At 44.6% G+C, this 16,539-nt stretch overlaps 1 protein-coding gene across 1 annotated transcript; it reads left to right on the forward strand.

The window, feature by feature from the left end:
• The first annotated feature begins 412 nt into the window (after positions 1-412).
• On the forward strand, positions 413-6,274 carry MARCKS (myristoylated alanine rich protein kinase C substrate). The gene is made up of 3 exons (XM_053381712.1): positions 413-686; positions 974-1,165; positions 3,047-6,274. The coding sequence occupies exons 2-3, from the start codon at positions 1,067-1,069 to the stop codon at positions 3,812-3,814; spliced, it is 867 nt and encodes a 288-aa protein (XP_053237687.1). The 5' UTR covers positions 413-686; positions 974-1,066; the 3' UTR covers positions 3,815-6,274.
• The last annotated feature ends 10,265 nt before the right edge of the window (positions 6,275-16,539 follow it).

A 16,539-nucleotide genomic window follows, 5' to 3' on the forward strand; every position in this document is an offset into this window, starting at 1 on the left:
GAACAATTGCAACCAATTAAGGGGGGGAGCGAAAACTCGAGCCTCCATATCTGTTGAGTCCTCCACCCCCACCCACCTCTTCGAGCTGAAAAGGGGGAGGAGGAAGAGGCATGGAAAGGGGGGGGGGAGAGGCAGCGGGGGCGAGAAGATGAAATCACAAACACACACACAAGTCAAACCATTGTCTCTAACTTAACACGGGGCTTGGGGGGAGGAGAAGGAAGACACGGAGAGACAGACACCAAACAGAGGCTCCCACCACTGCAAGAAGAGGAATACCTTCTCTCCCTCCCCCCCCCCGCTTTTTATGAGGAGTGTTCGTCCGCCAGCGAAAGGAAAGGGAAATAAACTCTGTCTCCCACCGTGCAGCGTTCGATCCCCCCCGCACTCCCCCGCTTTTTAAAGAGAAATCGGGGTGCACGCTCTAATCTCATTAATTTATTTATATTCTTCGGAGTATTAATTATCAGTCCAAGGCCGATTTCAAATTATTTGCAATCGCAGCTCCATTGTTCGCTCCAATTGGAGGCCCCGCCCCCTCTTTTGTCTGGCGGCGCCGTGATTGGTCGGCGGCGGGCGGGGGCTGCCGTCAGCGCTCGGGAAGCCCATTCATCTGTGCACTTGGGCGTTGGACTCCGCATCTTATTAGCGACCAGGGAGATTTCTCCATTTTCCCCTTGTCTACAGTACGGCTACAAATCTGGGATTTTTTATTACTTCTTTTTTTGTACTAACCTTGGGCTTCTAATATTTTTGCTCGACTTTTTTCCTCCTTCCTTTTTTCCCCCCTTTTGCTTCTGCGCTGCTGCTTTTTTGACCTCTCCAGCTTTTAATTTTTTTTTTTAAATAAAAAAAATCCGGGAGTGTACATATTTTAAAATAATCGGTTGTCTTCTCTCTTTTTTTCCCACCCCCACCCCCACCACCTCCTCCTCCTCCCCCTCTGGTGTGTGTTTGTGTTGCTGCTCTTCAGGCTGCTGGTCTCCCAGCATTTATACGAACCCACCGCTCTTTGTTTCCCCCCTTCTTTTGGATCTGTTGAGTTTCTTTGTTGAATAAAACCAGCATGGGTGCTCAGTTCTCCAAGAACGCTGCAAAAGGCGAAGCCGCTGCCGAGAAGCCCGGGGAAGCGGTGCCTGCGTCGCCTTCGAAGGCGAATGGACAGGTAAGCGGGGTGCAAATGGGGAGAAGCGAGGAATGATGATAATGGAATAATGTCTCTCTCTCTTTGAAGAAAATAAATGGTGTGCACGGTGTTTCGTTCGGCTCCCACTTTCTTGCTTGGTGGGGATGCATGGCTTTATTTTTTTAATCTGACTACAGCCCTTTAAAAGAATGGTAATGAAAAGGAGTGGCTTTTCGCACTGCTGTGGACCCAGTGTTTTAGGCGTAGTAGTGTGGTGGAGGCAGAAATTTGCTAGATGCTTGTGTACAGTGAGATGTGTTTTCCCTTTGGCGTGGTGCACAGTTTGCTGCTTATAAACTGGCGGCATCCTTGAAGACCTTTTTGCTGTATTCGTGCTCCTGGTTGGAACTGATCGTGTGCTCCTCTCTCGATGGCTTCCTATCCTGTAGCAGCCCCTATTCTGTTCTCTTTCTCTACCCCCCCCCCCCATTTCTCCTCTTTGGCGCGTGAGGAGAGTGTAGTGGAGCTTGGCAGTGATAAGGCAAGAGCAAGCGACAGCGGTGCTTGGTGGGTGGGGGGCGCTGGAGAGTTGTCCGTGTGTATTGGGGAAGGGGCTGAGAGACCGTCTTCTCCATCTTGCTTGCTGGATCCTTCTTCGCTCTGTCGGTTGCCTGCATACAAGCTTGCGGCACACGCTGAATGTGGTTGATCGTAGACGGCACTACGAGACCCCCCCCCCGCCCCGTGTGCATATTATTGTCGTAGCCAAGGCTACTCTCCCGGCATTGGTGGGAGATTAGGGCGAGATTTTCGGAGAGGCGCTGCTGTGCGCGCGCTTTGGAGAGCTGTTGCTAAGGGATGCGCGAGCGTGCCGACGGCACCGGGCTGAACGTGGGGCAGCCCGGGAGGCTTGCGCGCCTGCAACCGCGTGCATGTGCATGTTGCATGTGGCGGCGCTTCGCTCTCGGCCGGGCGCGCCACGCTGTGGAGGGCGCCGGGCTGCACCACGCCTCTTAGCGGCCGCTGCTGTCTCGTCGCCTCGCCGCTCCACGGAGGAGCTGGAGGCGCGCTTTGCATAGAAATAAAAAGGCAACCGGTGCGCTGGGGAGCGGAGGCGCCGCTCCTTCCACTATGGTGGGATTTGCCTCTCCGTTTGGCACCAGGAAGGTGGTGGTGGTAGAAGGAAGGGGCTGGGAGAAGCTGCGGCTGTGGACGGAGCTTTTGTTCGCCTAGCAGAGGCGATCCTGGCCAAGGCGACGCTTCCTCCTGCTTCGCCAGCGCTTCTCTCCGAAGTCTCCTCCCTCGGCGCTTCGCTCCTCCTTCGGGTGGATTTGGCAAAATGGAGCCGCAGTGCCCTCTGCCGGCGGAGACTCCTCGCTGCCTTGGCCTCGTTCGATGCTCGTAGGGTGTGTTGAGAAAAGGTGGTGGTGATGGGTGATGCTCGCGCGCGGGGCGGGGGGGAGTGTTGATTAAATCGCAGAAGGGAAGCAGCAGCGTGGACGGCGGCCACGCGGCGCGTTTCCAAACGACGCGGACTTGACGCCGCGCCCAAATAGCTGGGTGGGGGGAGCCCTGAAGGGACGAGCCGGAGTGAAAAGGGCGCGGGGAGGAGGGGCTTGCGTCTGAATGGCGTCGCCTCCCCTCCCCAGAGCCTGGCCATTGCGTCACGCGCGCTCCTCGGGAAAAAGCAGCGGGAAAGTCGCTGGCAACGTGCTGCCATGGCTGGCCCAGGGAGTTATGTCACATAAACTGATTTGTGCAGTGCTGGGTTCCTTTGACTATGTTCATATCCCTTTGACTGAAAGTGCCTCAATGGCACAAACAGGGTATATAGTCCTGTGTCCATCTGCGCTTGACGTGAGAGAGATCTTCCTCTCGCTCCCCCTTCTCCTCGAATAACGCTGAGTTCATCTCTTCCAGGAGAACGGCCACGTGAAGGTGAATGGCGATGCCTCGCCAGCCGCCGCTGAGGCGGGCAAGGAGGAGGTCCAGGCGAACGGCAGCGCTCCGGCCGAGGAGTCCGTGAAGGAGGAGCAGAGCCCTTCGGAGGCTGCCTCAGAGAAGGAGGCGGCCGAGGCCGAGAGCACGGAGCCGGCCTCTCCCGTCGAAGGGGAGTCCTCCTCCAAGGCCGAGGAGGCAGCCACCCCTTCATCCAGCAACGAGACCCCTAAAAAAAAAAAGAAGCGCTTTTCCTTCAAAAAGTCCTTTAAGCTAAGCGGCTTCTCCTTTAAAAAGAACAAAAAGGAGTCTGGGGAAGGAGCCGAGAATGAAGGGGCGGGCGCTGCGGGAGAAGGGGGCAAAGACGAAGGGGCGGCCGCCACCCCGGAGCCCGCCAGCAACGAGGAGGAGAGCAAAGCGGCCGCCCAGGAGGCGTCTCCTTCCGCTGCCGCCGCCGCCGCCGGCAGCACAGAGGAGGCCAAGGAGGAGTCCGGGGGCTCTCAGGAGGCCAAATCGGAAGAGACTGCGCCCGAGAAGCCTGCTGGGGAGGAGGCCAAGCCTGCCGAAGAGCAGAAGCCCGAGGAGAAGCAGGAAGAGGCGCCCGCTGCCCCGAGCGCTGCCCCCGAAGCCAGCTCAACTGAGCAAGAGGCGCCCAAAGCAGAGGAGCCGGCGGCAGCGGCGGCAGCTCCTACACAGGAAGCCCCGTCCGAGTCTAGTCCAGAAGCTCCACCAGCTGAGTCGGCAGAGTAAAAAAAGAGAGAGAGAGGAAAATTTGGCAATTTTGAGATGATTGAACTTTTCTTCCCCCCCGTTTGTTTGTTTGGAGTGGTGCCAGGTACTGGTTCTGGAGAACTTGTCTACAACCAGGGATTGATTTAAAAGATGTCTTTCTCTTTTTTGTCTCTACCCACAGATCCCATCTCAGATCATTCTGTTACCACCATTCCAACCGGCAGAGGAGAGACTAAACGCCTCCCTCCGCCTAGTTCCTCCTCCTCCTCTTTTTTTTTTTTTGCATCAGTATTAATGTTTTTTGCATACTTTGCATCTTTTACTCAAAATGTAAACTTTTTTTTTCTCTGTCAATCTATGGACATGCCCATATATGAAGGAAATGGATGGGTCAATAAAGGGATAGCAAATGAAGTGATAAGGGGTCACAGTGGGGAATTAGTGGTGCAGATAATTTGCCAAGAAAATGTGCCACAAGAAATAAGGGGTTAGTCTTTTTTAAAAAAGAAAGTTATTACAATGTATTTTGTGAGGCAGATGTTCTATAAGGTTTACAACACTACAAGTCTTGACTAAGAAGGAAGAAGAAAAATTCCAATACTCAGATTTTAAAAAAAAGATCATAGTCTTAGGAAATTCATTTAAACCATAGGAACTTTCACTTATCTCATGTTAGCTGTACCAGTCAGTGATTAAGTAGAAATACAAGTTGTATAGGCTTTATTGTTTATTGCTGGTTTATGACCTTAATAAAGTGTAATTATGTATTACCAGCAGGGTGTTTTTAACTGTGACTATTGTATAAAAACAAATCTTGATATCCAGAAGCACATTAAGTTTGCAACTTTTTCCACCCTGCCCATTTTATTTTTATTTTTTTGTAAAATTGCAGTAATCTTGGACCTTAAAAGAAAAAAGAAAAAAACCACACACAATTTTAAACTCAACCAAGCTGTGATAAGTGGAATGGTTACTGTTTATACTGTGGTATGTTTTTGATGACAGCAGACGATGCTTTCTTTTTCCAGTTGTCTTTCAGAATAAAGAATAAAAACCAGTTTCAGATGCAATGGTTTTTGTGTAGCATCTTGTCTATCATGTTTTTGTAAATACTGGAGAAGCTTTGACCAATTTGACTTAGAGATGGAATGTAACTTTGCTTACAAAATTGCTATTAAATTCCTGCTTAAGGTGTTCTAATTTTCTGTGAGCACACTAAAAGCGAAAAATAAATGTGAATAAAATGTAGAATTGGCTGTGTTTCTTTTTCTGGATACTCTTGATAGCTTAGTAGATAGCCTGTATTGTCTAAATTTGTATAAAAGAAGGCACTTGTTTGCCACTTAACATTATTCTTTATTTCTAAATTACGGATTGTGTAGTCTTCTGGCCCTACTTAAAAGCTGTATCTGTAGAGGGAAGAGCATTCAGGCCTTCTAAATAGAGATGTGCATTGGCTTTTGAATGAATAACCTGTGCTACTTTGGACATATGATTGGCTAATATGTCAGATCTGGGGGTAGGGGGGACAAGATAAATGTGTTCACAACAAGCTTGCACAAGTTGACTTTAGCTAGAATGGATATGTGTGTAGTCAGAGCCTTGAGGACCACTTTATGGTACATTAGATTATTATCTCTTAGCTTGAGTTGACTTGACACTTTGGCTGTGGTTGTTTGGGATATCTTGGGCTTAGCCTGAGTTTTCAAACAGGGATGCCTGAATTCAGGTGTAAGACAGCAAAGGTCCAATCTTACATGCGACTTCTTAACCATTTCAGCATCTACTTCAGTGCCTAACTTTAAGCTTGCCAGCCTTGGAAGTTTGGCCTAAAGTAAAAAAAGAAAAGAAAAAAGTTTTTGTTCTACCAAATTGTTGAGCAATACTTTTTGTATGTTACTCCCAGCTTAATAGGTGAGCTAGCAAACAAACAAAAAAGATTGCTATATTTGTCTACAAAAGGGTCACTTGGTGCTTGCCTTTTAACTGTTTAGACTTTTGGGCTAATTTCCACCAAATTGCTCAGGGCAAAATATGCCTTAATAAAACAGTAGGCTTTTGTAAAAAACCACAAAAAACCACAAAAAACAAATACAGAGTAGTAATGGTGTTGGAGGGTGGAAATTGATTCAAGGAAGTGTTGCTCCTAGGTTTATAGGTGAAATTTAGTGTTACACTTAACTTGCTTCCATCTATGTTTTCAGCAGTAACTTGCTTTGGAAGCAATTACACTCACTTTATATGAGAGTGGCACATTAGCACCTTGTTCCCTAAAGAACAAAGCCTGAGCTGAATGAAGTTCAATGGATTCCATACTGAATACATACTCTTATTCAGCTGTCCACATCTTTTTTATTTTTTATTTTTGGCTTGTATATATACTCTGGTCACCCTGGTATTATTTCTCTGTAGTGTTAGAAATGTATTGACTATTATGCTTTAAATGGCCATGGGATGAAATAAATGGATGTAAAATGAGATCTTCCATACCGGTGTCGTTCTTGGACTGCATCTGTTGGGAACACAACATTCATACCTCTTGATAAAACGTTGACAACAGCATGGCTTCCCTCCTCTCTTCTGTTGCTCTTGGTGCGTCATAAATGTGTGTTCTTAAGTCAGTAAAATAAAGCTGGGCTTGATTTATTTATTTATTACACATTCTGCACTTAAATGGAATTCTCTCTATCTCAAAAAACTAGCTGGGGCACAGCTTTATATATATTGAGGCCCACTGTTTTCAATAGGACAGAGCCAGCTGGAATGCTGCAAACTGGGAAACGCATGTATTTTAAGGTACACTTATCTCAGAACTTTGTGGGGCAGCAGTTCTCTGTAGGGCAACACCTTTGACTTGCCTCTGTATCAGGTCTTCCCAAACCTGGTATTCACTAGATGCTTTGGACTAACAGGTGTTCTAAACCAAAGAATATGGAGGGCACCAGGTTGGGAAGATTGCTCTGTGCGATATATAGAATGGCTCTTAAACTCTCTGAAATGTGCAGATTACAAGTCCTGGTTTCTTAATTATGTTAAACTATTTCTATCCATCCCCCAAAGATGTCCGCTATTGCATCACTCAAGATTCTTGGTCACTTGTAGAATTAACTGCATAGTTAACAAATTTCTGCTCCTCCTCCCTGAACATGTCTGGCTTATACAAGCAGTAGCGTGTGTGAAAAGTGCTTTGTTGTCACCAGTACAGTTGGTCAGCCAGTTGGAAGCAAAATGCTAGGTTAGACAGCCATGCGGCCTTCTATAGTAGTCTACTAGATTCCAGTCTACACGGAAGTTGGATAATTTATCTTAATGCTGGACAGTCATTTATTTTCCTAGTACAGGAAACACTGCTGTGGATTTTAAATTATTGCAGGGATTATTTCTCAAACAATATACTATCAGATGTCCCATAGTGGAACTACCTAATTAAATGAGTGCCGCTGCATAGCAAGTGGAGGATTAAATCGTTGGATGTTGAAAAAGAATAGCACACAATAGAATTCTATGGAACAATTGAGTTTACCATGGAAATGTACTGTTGAATATTTTGAATTGGCAGCTAACTTACACAGTACTTGATGAACAAAAGTACTGAAGCTGCATTCTTACCTTGAAGCAGCCCATTCGTTAAACAGCACTTTCTTTCTAAGGGTGAATTAGGTGCTGGTATCTTATTAAGCCTCATGTGCTAGATCGTGATTTCCATTTTTTAAACCAATGAAGAATCAGTGTTGTAATTCAAGGCATACATATGTGATGACAATAATAATTTTATTATTTATACCCCGCCCATCTGGTTGGGTTTCCCCAGCCACTCTTGGGCGGCTTACAACATACCTGAAAACATAATACTGTAATAACATCAGTCCTTAAAAACTTCCCTAAACAGCGCTGCCTTCAGACGTGGAAGTAAATCCCACTTCTGAGAAAATGTGGTTGGAGCTGGACTTTCAGTTCAAAAGATATGTACTCAGACACAATCCCCACTGGTTTCAGTGGGAAATGTAACAATCTCAGAGTTACTGACCCGAGCCCATTTTTGTTATGTCTGAGTTGAGATTTGAATGCAAGGATTTAAATCTTGACGCTCTGTTGGCTGGCCCATCATGATCGCTAACAATGTTTTCCAGCAGCCAGATTATAGTAAATTATAGTAGGTTTTTAAGATAACAGATGAGATTCAACATAACATGAATGGATGTCTGTTGTGCTCACATACAGTAATGGGACCTTGCTCCCCCTGCAGTCCCCATTCCCAAAATGATTACTCCAGAGGGTTGAGGGATCTTCTGGAGATGATACTTCCCTAGGCTGGAGGAGAGAGAAGAGAAACCAAAAGTCCTATTGCACAAGTGGGTTTTTGCTCAACAAGACACATTTGGTTGTCACCAAGCTGAGAACTGATTAAAACAAATTCTTCTGAAAGGATTGTGTGCAATAGCCAGTTTGTGCTCTATGAACATCCTGGTCAACAAATTTTAGCTGTGGAGTCTTATACAGTAGCACCCTTCAGCAAAGTGCATTGTACTTGTCCCTATACCCACTAGTACTAAGTTCCATTGAATTCAGTGGGGCATATTTTTGAGTAAATGTGTATAGGATTGTACTGGAAATTTCACAGGCTGACAAATATTTTAGAACAAAGATAATCTAAATCCACCATAAAGCTTTGTCTTCCACAGATTAATAACCAGTGATTCCCCCCTCCCACTCCCAGTGCTACTATTTTTGTTAAAAAACACCATAATCTTCCTGATCTATATTCACTAAAATTAGGTGGTGGTGATGTCACCCTATGCAAAGAATTGTAATGAAATAAATGGAAGAGCAACAAGTGTTCTGAAATGTTGGACTATGTCATAGCAATCCTATTGGGGGGGCATTCATGGCATAGAAACTACCCTATCCAAGCCCTTTTGGGCTTGCACCAGTCAGGGCAGAGGCTGTGGGGTGGCAGATTTTCCCCCAAGCAATTTTTGTGTGTTTCTTCTTTTATTTTCTGCCCATTGGTTCCTATGGGAGGGAAATTCCCTATGCCAGTATCAGGATTCATTTTCTTCCTGGGTAGGATTCTCTGAATCCAAGGCCTCCCTCAGTCTGCCCCAGCATGCCCCTGGCACACACATGACCTATAAATAAACATCAACCAAATTCATTTCTGTTAGTTTATCTGGAATATGGCTTGAATGTAGAATGAATGGCTTTGAAACCAACAGTCAAAGCTGTGATAAACTCACAGTATCCATTTAAGCCTGTATACTCTTGACTAATTATGAGAATTGCCAAATATGTTTCCTAAAAGCTATTTTAAAGGTTCTGTACCTAATGACTGTGTAATATGTCCAACATTTAGTAAGTGGGGTTTGAAAGTGTTTACAAGCTGTTCCGGGCACTTTACGCCAGCTAATCAAAAAGTGGTTGTAACTGAGCTGTAATTTTAGAAAGCACTTGAATATATTTGGGATTGGCCTTTTCAAAGACCAACAAAAGTATTGACACTCAAGACTGAAACATGTTGAAGAAGAAAAGAATAATTATTTTGAACTGTTTCCTCCCCTGTTGTACAGTGTTGCAGTTGATAGTTACTTGTTAACATTTCCTGGAGACAAATAAGTATGTTTGCACGCTTCTGGGCACCACAATTGCTCCAGGGAGATAAGAGATTAATAATTGTGTATGACTACATGGGCCGATGTAGAAGTAAAACTGCCATTAATCAATTTACCTTGGAGTAAGGAAAGCAAGTTAACATTGAAAGTGCTAATTTCAATGGGTTTGCCTAGGGTGCTTCAAAACAAAACCAAGCTGTCTATTTAATGTGAATATGCTATGAACTTAAATTGAAGAACAATCTTGTTGCATGTGAGATTTCCCCCCATTTCCACAGGTTAAGATGCACTTCCTTTTTTAAGGAATCCAAGTCCACTAATCCTTGAATCAAATAAGAATCAAAGCAAGAAAAAGAGGGTTCTTCTTCTTTTCCTGCTCCACCTCCTCTGGTTGGGCACTGAGTATAGGTCAACTATCTGCATAAGATCATTGGCGTCTACTTGCAAGTCTTAGATTGCCTTTGAATGTCATCAAGCCTTCCTGGAACTGCATGGGGCAAATGTGCTTGGCTGATTTCAGCCAGAGAAATCAACTTGCTTTCTGACCTTTGCTTAACCGTTTGCTGGCATTTGCATCTATGCTAATGTGTGCTGAGTTCCTTAAGGATTCCATCTCTTTTCATGCACCACATCTAGAAATCTGTTAATTTCACATGCACCAAGGGTGGAGAAGCTCAGGCCTGGGAGTGAAGAGTAGTCTTCCAGGCTTCTCTATCAGGCCCTTAGGACTGTTCTCAGACCATGTCTCTTCCCCAGGTCACCCCCCCCAGTGGCGTAGCGTGGGGGGTGCAGGGGGGGCCGGGCGCACCGGGCGCAACATCTGGGGGGGGGCGTGCTCGCACTCGCAGCTCTCTGCCCCTACTAAAACCCACGGGTTAGGGGGTGCAAATTACTTGCCTTGCCCCGGGTGCTGACAACCCACGCTACGCCACTGACCCCCCTCCATGTCCCTGCTCCAAGCCTCAAGTGTGTTATGCAGTGGAATGTATCCTTGGCCAGGGATAATGCCTCTTGCTTGCTTGGATGAAGAACTGTGTGTGTGTGTGTGTGTGTGTGTGTGAGAGAGAGAGAGAGAGAGAGAGAGAGAGAGAGAGAGAGAGAAGGGTGGGAAGGGGAAACTGACTCATGTTGTTGGAATGCAACCTATTGTACAAAGGTAAAAGTTGTATCAGTTGCTCCATCCACTTTTTGCCTCTGCCTACACTGGCATGTAAGGGACGCGGGTGGCGCTGTGGGTTAAACCACAGAGCCTACGACTTGCTGATCAGAAGGTCGGTGGTTTGAAGCCCCGCAACGGGGTGAGCTCCCGTTGCTCGGTCCTAGCTCCTGCCAACCTAGCAGTTCGAAAGCACGTCAAAGTGCAAGTAGATAAATAGGTACCACTCTGGCGGGAAGGTAAACGGCGTTTCCGTGCACTGCTCTGGTTCGCCAGAAGCGGCTTAGTCATGCTGGCCACATGACCCAGAAGCTGTACGCCGGCTCCCTCAGCCAAAAAAGCGAGATGAGCGCCGCAACCCCAGAGTCGGTCACGACTGGACCTAATAATCAGGGTTCCCTTTACCTTTACCTTACACTGGCATGTAGCCCATCAGGTAACATGGCCATGATAATGATGGGTTTTTCTCAAATTACACCTGTCCCCTACATATACATAGCATCATACACTTGATTTGCTAAACAGGAGGACCATGCATCTTTGCTTAAACAAATTCCTAACCTCCACAGGGTTTAAGGGCAATTTGGATGGTCTGCCCCCAAGGTCTGAATCTTTCCCCCAGAAACTCTGGGGGTATTTCTTGCCCTTAATGGTGGCCATGTCCAAACCCAGTTGATCTCTGAAATAGGAGGATGACCTGGGTGGGTGACATAATTTATCAAGTGCTTTCTTGATACGTCAGGAAGAACTTTCTGAACAGTAAGAGTTTTTTAAGCAGAAGTGTTGAATGGCCATTTGTGATGGATGTTTTAGCTGAGATTCCTGCATTGATTCCATGAGTCTTCTACTGGTTTTCTGAGGAGCTTGGAGTGATGAAACAGCAGGGATGGTGGTTAGAATGCAGGGCAGAAACTCAAACTCAAGCTGACTGAACATGGACCAGACTCTAGTCTGTAGCAGCGATTGCAAAGGAAGCTGACTTCTCCATCACCATTGCATCTGCCCAGGGTCACTCTGTAGAGCTGATCCAAGTGCTGAAGTGCCCATTTCATATTGCTCTCAGTAGTGTTTATGGAGGGTGGGCAGAGTGAGAGAGCAGAAGAGCCTTGCTAGCCTGCTGTGACCAATTTGCATACAATTATTGGATATAGTCATTCATAAAAGCACTCCAGCATGAACTCCATATTAACTACTGACATTGTTTTGGATGTCTGCATATGCAATGGGAGTAAAGGGGGAAAATTTAAGTGGCAAGATTGGCCAACTACCCGAGGTGTGTATATGAAATGTCATTGTCCAGGAAAACAAAATGTCAGATCAATCTCCCAGGTAAACCAGTCCAATCGTCCAGGCCTTGGGTTGGAAGGTCATTAACCCCATTTCCTGAAATATTTTGCTTCCTTTTACACCAATGCCTATGCAAACACCCAGAACAAAACTGAGTGCAATAACAAATAGGTTCAAGTTAAATTAAGAAATTGTGATAAAATAAATTGTATGCTGTTCCCTCCCTGCCTTGCCAATGATATCTTTGCTGTTTATAACCTCTATTTCTTTCTCTTTCGCAACATGACCCATTGCACGTCTGCTCAGAAGAAAGCCCTACGTGGTGTTCAGAGGAGCTTTGTGTCAGGTAAGTGTGCATAGGATGGCAGCCTCTCCCTAGATCACTGCAATTGTCTTCCTTGTCTCTCCCTGTTTATTGGATAGCAAGGGACGCGGGTGGCGCTGTGGGTTAAACCACAGAGCCTAGGACTTGCCGATCAGAAGGTTGGCGGTTTGAATCCCCGTGACGGGGTGAGCTCCCGTTGCTTGGTCCCTGCTCCTGCCAACCTAGCAGTTCAAAAGCACATCAAAGTGCAAGTAAATAAATAGGTACAGCTCCGGCGGGAAGGTAAACAGCATTTCCGTACGCTGCTCTGGTTCCCCAGAAGCGGCTAAGTCATGCTGGCCACATGACCTGGAAGCTGTACACCGGCTCCCTTGGCCAATAAAGTGAGATGAGCACCGCAACCCCAGAGTCGGCCACGACTGGACCTAATGGTCAGGGGCCCCTTTACCTTTAGGGAAAGCCACATACCATGTCTATTTTTATTCACTTTCTGGAACTGCTCTCTAGCACAGATTTGTCACCCTGGATTTTGGACTGGAGGAGCAACTATTTGCATATGCAGAGTCAATGACAGGCAACCGATGATGGGCAGGTTGTACTTGCCCTTAAACGTTTTGTTTTCTGTCATTCTTAATTTTGCATGTGAAAATCATGTGTCAGTACTCCAAAATCAAGCAAAACAGACGCAATGCACTGATCGGCACAGCAAACCAAAACACAGGGTTAGTTTCAAAGTCAAGTTATTTGTCACCAAGCTATACTTATGTTAGGAGCATACAGAAGTGAGATTTCTACCTGTAATATCCCTTCACAGGTCTGTTATGATAAGTAAATGGATTTTGAACATTAATGTAGTGTTTTGTGTGCCTGTTCCTTGACAGGTTTTTCTCTATGGAGGATAAAATTTAGATCACAATTTGCCCCTTCAGGGATGCTTTCAATTTAAATATCTGTAAGTCAGGTATGTAAGCCTCATAGATTATACTTTCACTAGTATTCACCTTCCAGGGAAAAAATGACTGTTATACAAAGCTGATATTAATGAAGCTGAATGCAGCACTTTAATTAAGAATGGGGAGAAACAATGTATTAAAAGCAGATACATATTTTGAACAGATTTGATCATTATGTAGAAAATGAACGTGGAAAGAAGTATGGGTTTTATAGAAAGCTCTCTGGTGACACAGTGAGGCCACTGTAGTGTATTACTTCAGTGCATCTATTTGTCCAGTTTGCTGCTAAATACACTGCCACAGAGAGAATATGTTTATTATATGAGTATAAAAGAAATGTTTCAAAATAGTCACTGGGGTGGGGAACCCCAAACACTATATTAAGCCAGTTCAGAAAGTCTTGGTAGGCTTTCTCCATAAATTCTGTTCTTAGTGGGCCGGATCATCAGTCTGGATAGCTCAGTTGGTTAGAGCTTGGGGTTGATAACACCAAGGTTGCTGGTTCGATCCCCACATGGGACAGCTGCATATTCCTGCATTGCAGGGGGTTGGACTAGATGATTCTCAGGGTCACATTCAACTCTACAATTCAGTGATCCAGCAGGTTTATTTGCGATATAGGCTGGTGAAGCAGCAATTTGTCTCTCCACAACTTCTTAAGTTGGTTCTCTCCTCACCCAATCAGCAGTGGAAGCTGGTTGAATGACTGCATGAGCAGGCTGGAAGCTTCCCAGTGAGTTTGTGAGTGCAAATTTATTTGCACTCAGATTCCCCAGGTCTAAATTGACCGTTAAATTGAACATTATCTCGGTTGGGCTATGCTGTTTGTGTATTCACCAAAGACGAGTTTTGGTCTTTTTGTTCCATGTGAACATCACTGAATAGCTTTTTCAACATGGAGGTGCTTTGTGCAGAAGCAGTACCATGCAAGGTCTCTGATCCCTTGCACTCCAGTGCTGCTACTGTAAGGGATATGCTACTACTTAAATGTGTGGTCCTTGTGATTGTGCACGGGACAAGGTCAAGAACATTTAGATGTTGCAATGTGAGGCATGCTGCTGTAAATCTATGCGTGCAATTTTGAAGCAACATGATGATTTCTTGATGCAATAGAACAAACAGTTTTAGGCAGAGACTAACAGTAACAAAAGAAAAATAAGTGACGCCTGTAATTAGAAATAAGGTCATGAATCAGCCCACAGTTCAGTATGAAATTAGTACTATATAGTACATAACGTTCCAGGCAACCTCCTAAAAGAGGTATGTGAGACTGCTTGCTTATATATATTTAAATCTCCCTGACAGAGCCAGAGGTTTCCCCCCCTTTTGCACTCATTATAATTTTTCTTTAATTCTTTTCAGATGGCTGAATTAATTTTACTGATTCAGCGAGAGTTGCTCTTTGAAAAATGGTATATGATCACTCAGCACCCAGCAGACCTTTTCAGCAGGAAACACCTTTGAGCTAAGCCATGAAACTCTTTCTGCGTAGATATTCATGCGTGTCATGTAAAAGCCAGCCAGCAAACTAGCTCATAAGTTCAGGGTGATAATGTTGTTTTCCTCCTCTGAAACCCCGGTCCTAATTCATTTGTCAAAGTACATCTAGGAAACTAATCTGGCATATGTATAACAAACTGATCCACCTGGATGGCTGTTTACCATATGGTATTGCTAGTTCTGGCCTTGACATTTTTATTTTTAGGTTTTCTAGGAAAACCTTTTGATTTTGACCTTTCAAACAATGCAGGAACCAAGTGTGTCTGAACTTGCTACATATTTCAGCATAATGTAATATAGATTTTTAAAAAACTTAAATAAATCCTTTGCTCACTATTGACTACTCAGTGCTTTGCTAAAGTGCACTCATTTACACACACACACACACACACACACACACACACACACACACACACCTTTAAAAAAAACATCCCTAGGTTTGGAATGTTAAGCAGATGGATGCCAATATAGCCACAATGTTGTATGTAACAGGATGAATGGGATTTTTTAGTCAAAATGGCATACCTGAAACCTGTAGCTGGTCCTTGTCAAATAAACATAAGGAAAAATGTGTTTTCCACCTATTACACTCTTTAAAGTTGTATTGAATGAATAAACAAATGCAGTCATACCTTGGTTATTGAATGGCTTGGCTCCTGAACAAATTGGCTCCTGAATGCCACAAACATGGAAGTGAGTATTCCGGTTTGCAAACGTTTTTTGGAAGCCGAACGTCCAACATGGCTTCTGCGGCTTCCAATTGAGTGCAGGAAGCTGCTGCAGCCAATTGGAAGCCGCTCCTTGGTTTTCAAATGGTTCTGGGAGTTGAACAGACTCCCAGAATGGATTAAGTTTCACAACCAAGGTACCACTGTACAGGCAACACCCCATTTATGCAAGGTTTATGTTTCAAAGCACCATGCATTTAAGTGAAATCATGTATATTTGAAACGCCATTGAAAAAGCCTGCAAACACCCTATTCTGTCCCTGCCCCACTCCTTTTTGTGACATTTTGGGGTCACTTCTGGGTTCATTATTGAACACACATAAATGGGGGTTTCCTGTACACAGGTAAATAAGATATATAAATAAACAATACAAAAAATAAGAGGGGGAATACATTTCAACTGCTATTATATTATCTGCCTCCTCAGAAGTCCCAATATGTTCAATGGGATTTACTCCCAGGGAAGTGTGTGTATACAACTGCAGATCTAACTCCTTAAAACAACAAACAACAAACCCAAAATATGACTATGCTATCCCAAAGTCCACTTAGAATAAGTCCATTATATAAAAGTATGTATCTCTAGGTCCTTTGAGAAACTTAATAATGCCTAGCTGATGCTAGCATGACAAGGTCTTTTCAGTGGTGTTTCCCCTGTTGTAGAATGCCCCCCCCCCAGTGAGGTTTGTCTGTCTCCATCATTATTAGCTTACAGGAGGAGTTTGAAAACATTGCAAGCATTTCGTGGTTAAAGAATACTGTTTGTAGCAACCTTGAGATCACTGGGTGAAGTAATGTTTTTAATTGTAACTGTTTTTAAAATGTTTTAAGTGCTCAGGATGCTTTTTTAAAAAAAAGATATTGTGGATGGGTTTGCTGCCCTGGGCTCCTTCTAGTTTTTTATAGCACTGACCACAAACTATTAGCTGAGTAGAAGTGAAACAGCTGGAGTGGAAAAATTTGCAGAAACTGTGTTAAGTTTCCTTTTTACACAGTTTCATTGTTTTCTTTTTAAAATGTGATGGGTTGTAACCAAATATTATGTTTGCACCTCAGGGTTTCTATCCCCCCTCCTTCCTCCTGCAGCCTCCTTCTCTAAATATAAGGTTACCTTACAGTATTTTGTGCTTCTTTTTTTGTTCACATTTTACAAAGCTCTGATGAGTGGATGAACTTTTGCCTAGG

The sequence above is a fragment of the Podarcis raffonei genome, chromosome 3 (genome assembly GCF_027172205.1).
Source record: "Podarcis raffonei isolate rPodRaf1 chromosome 3, rPodRaf1.pri, whole genome shotgun sequence".
In the NCBI taxonomy this organism is placed as follows: Eukaryota; Metazoa; Chordata; class Lepidosauria; order Squamata; family Lacertidae; genus Podarcis; species Podarcis raffonei.

Excerpts from the sequence above, each read along its gene's own strand:
- MARCKS (XM_053381712.1), top strand. The coding sequence starts at position 1,067 with ATGGGTGCTCAGTTCTCCAAGAACGCTGCAAAAGGCGAAGCCGCTGCC. Across the intron at positions 1,166-3,046 it reads CTTCGAAGGCGAATGGACAG|GAGAACGGCCACGTGAAGGT; the intron begins GTAAGCGGGGTG and ends CATCTCTTCCAG.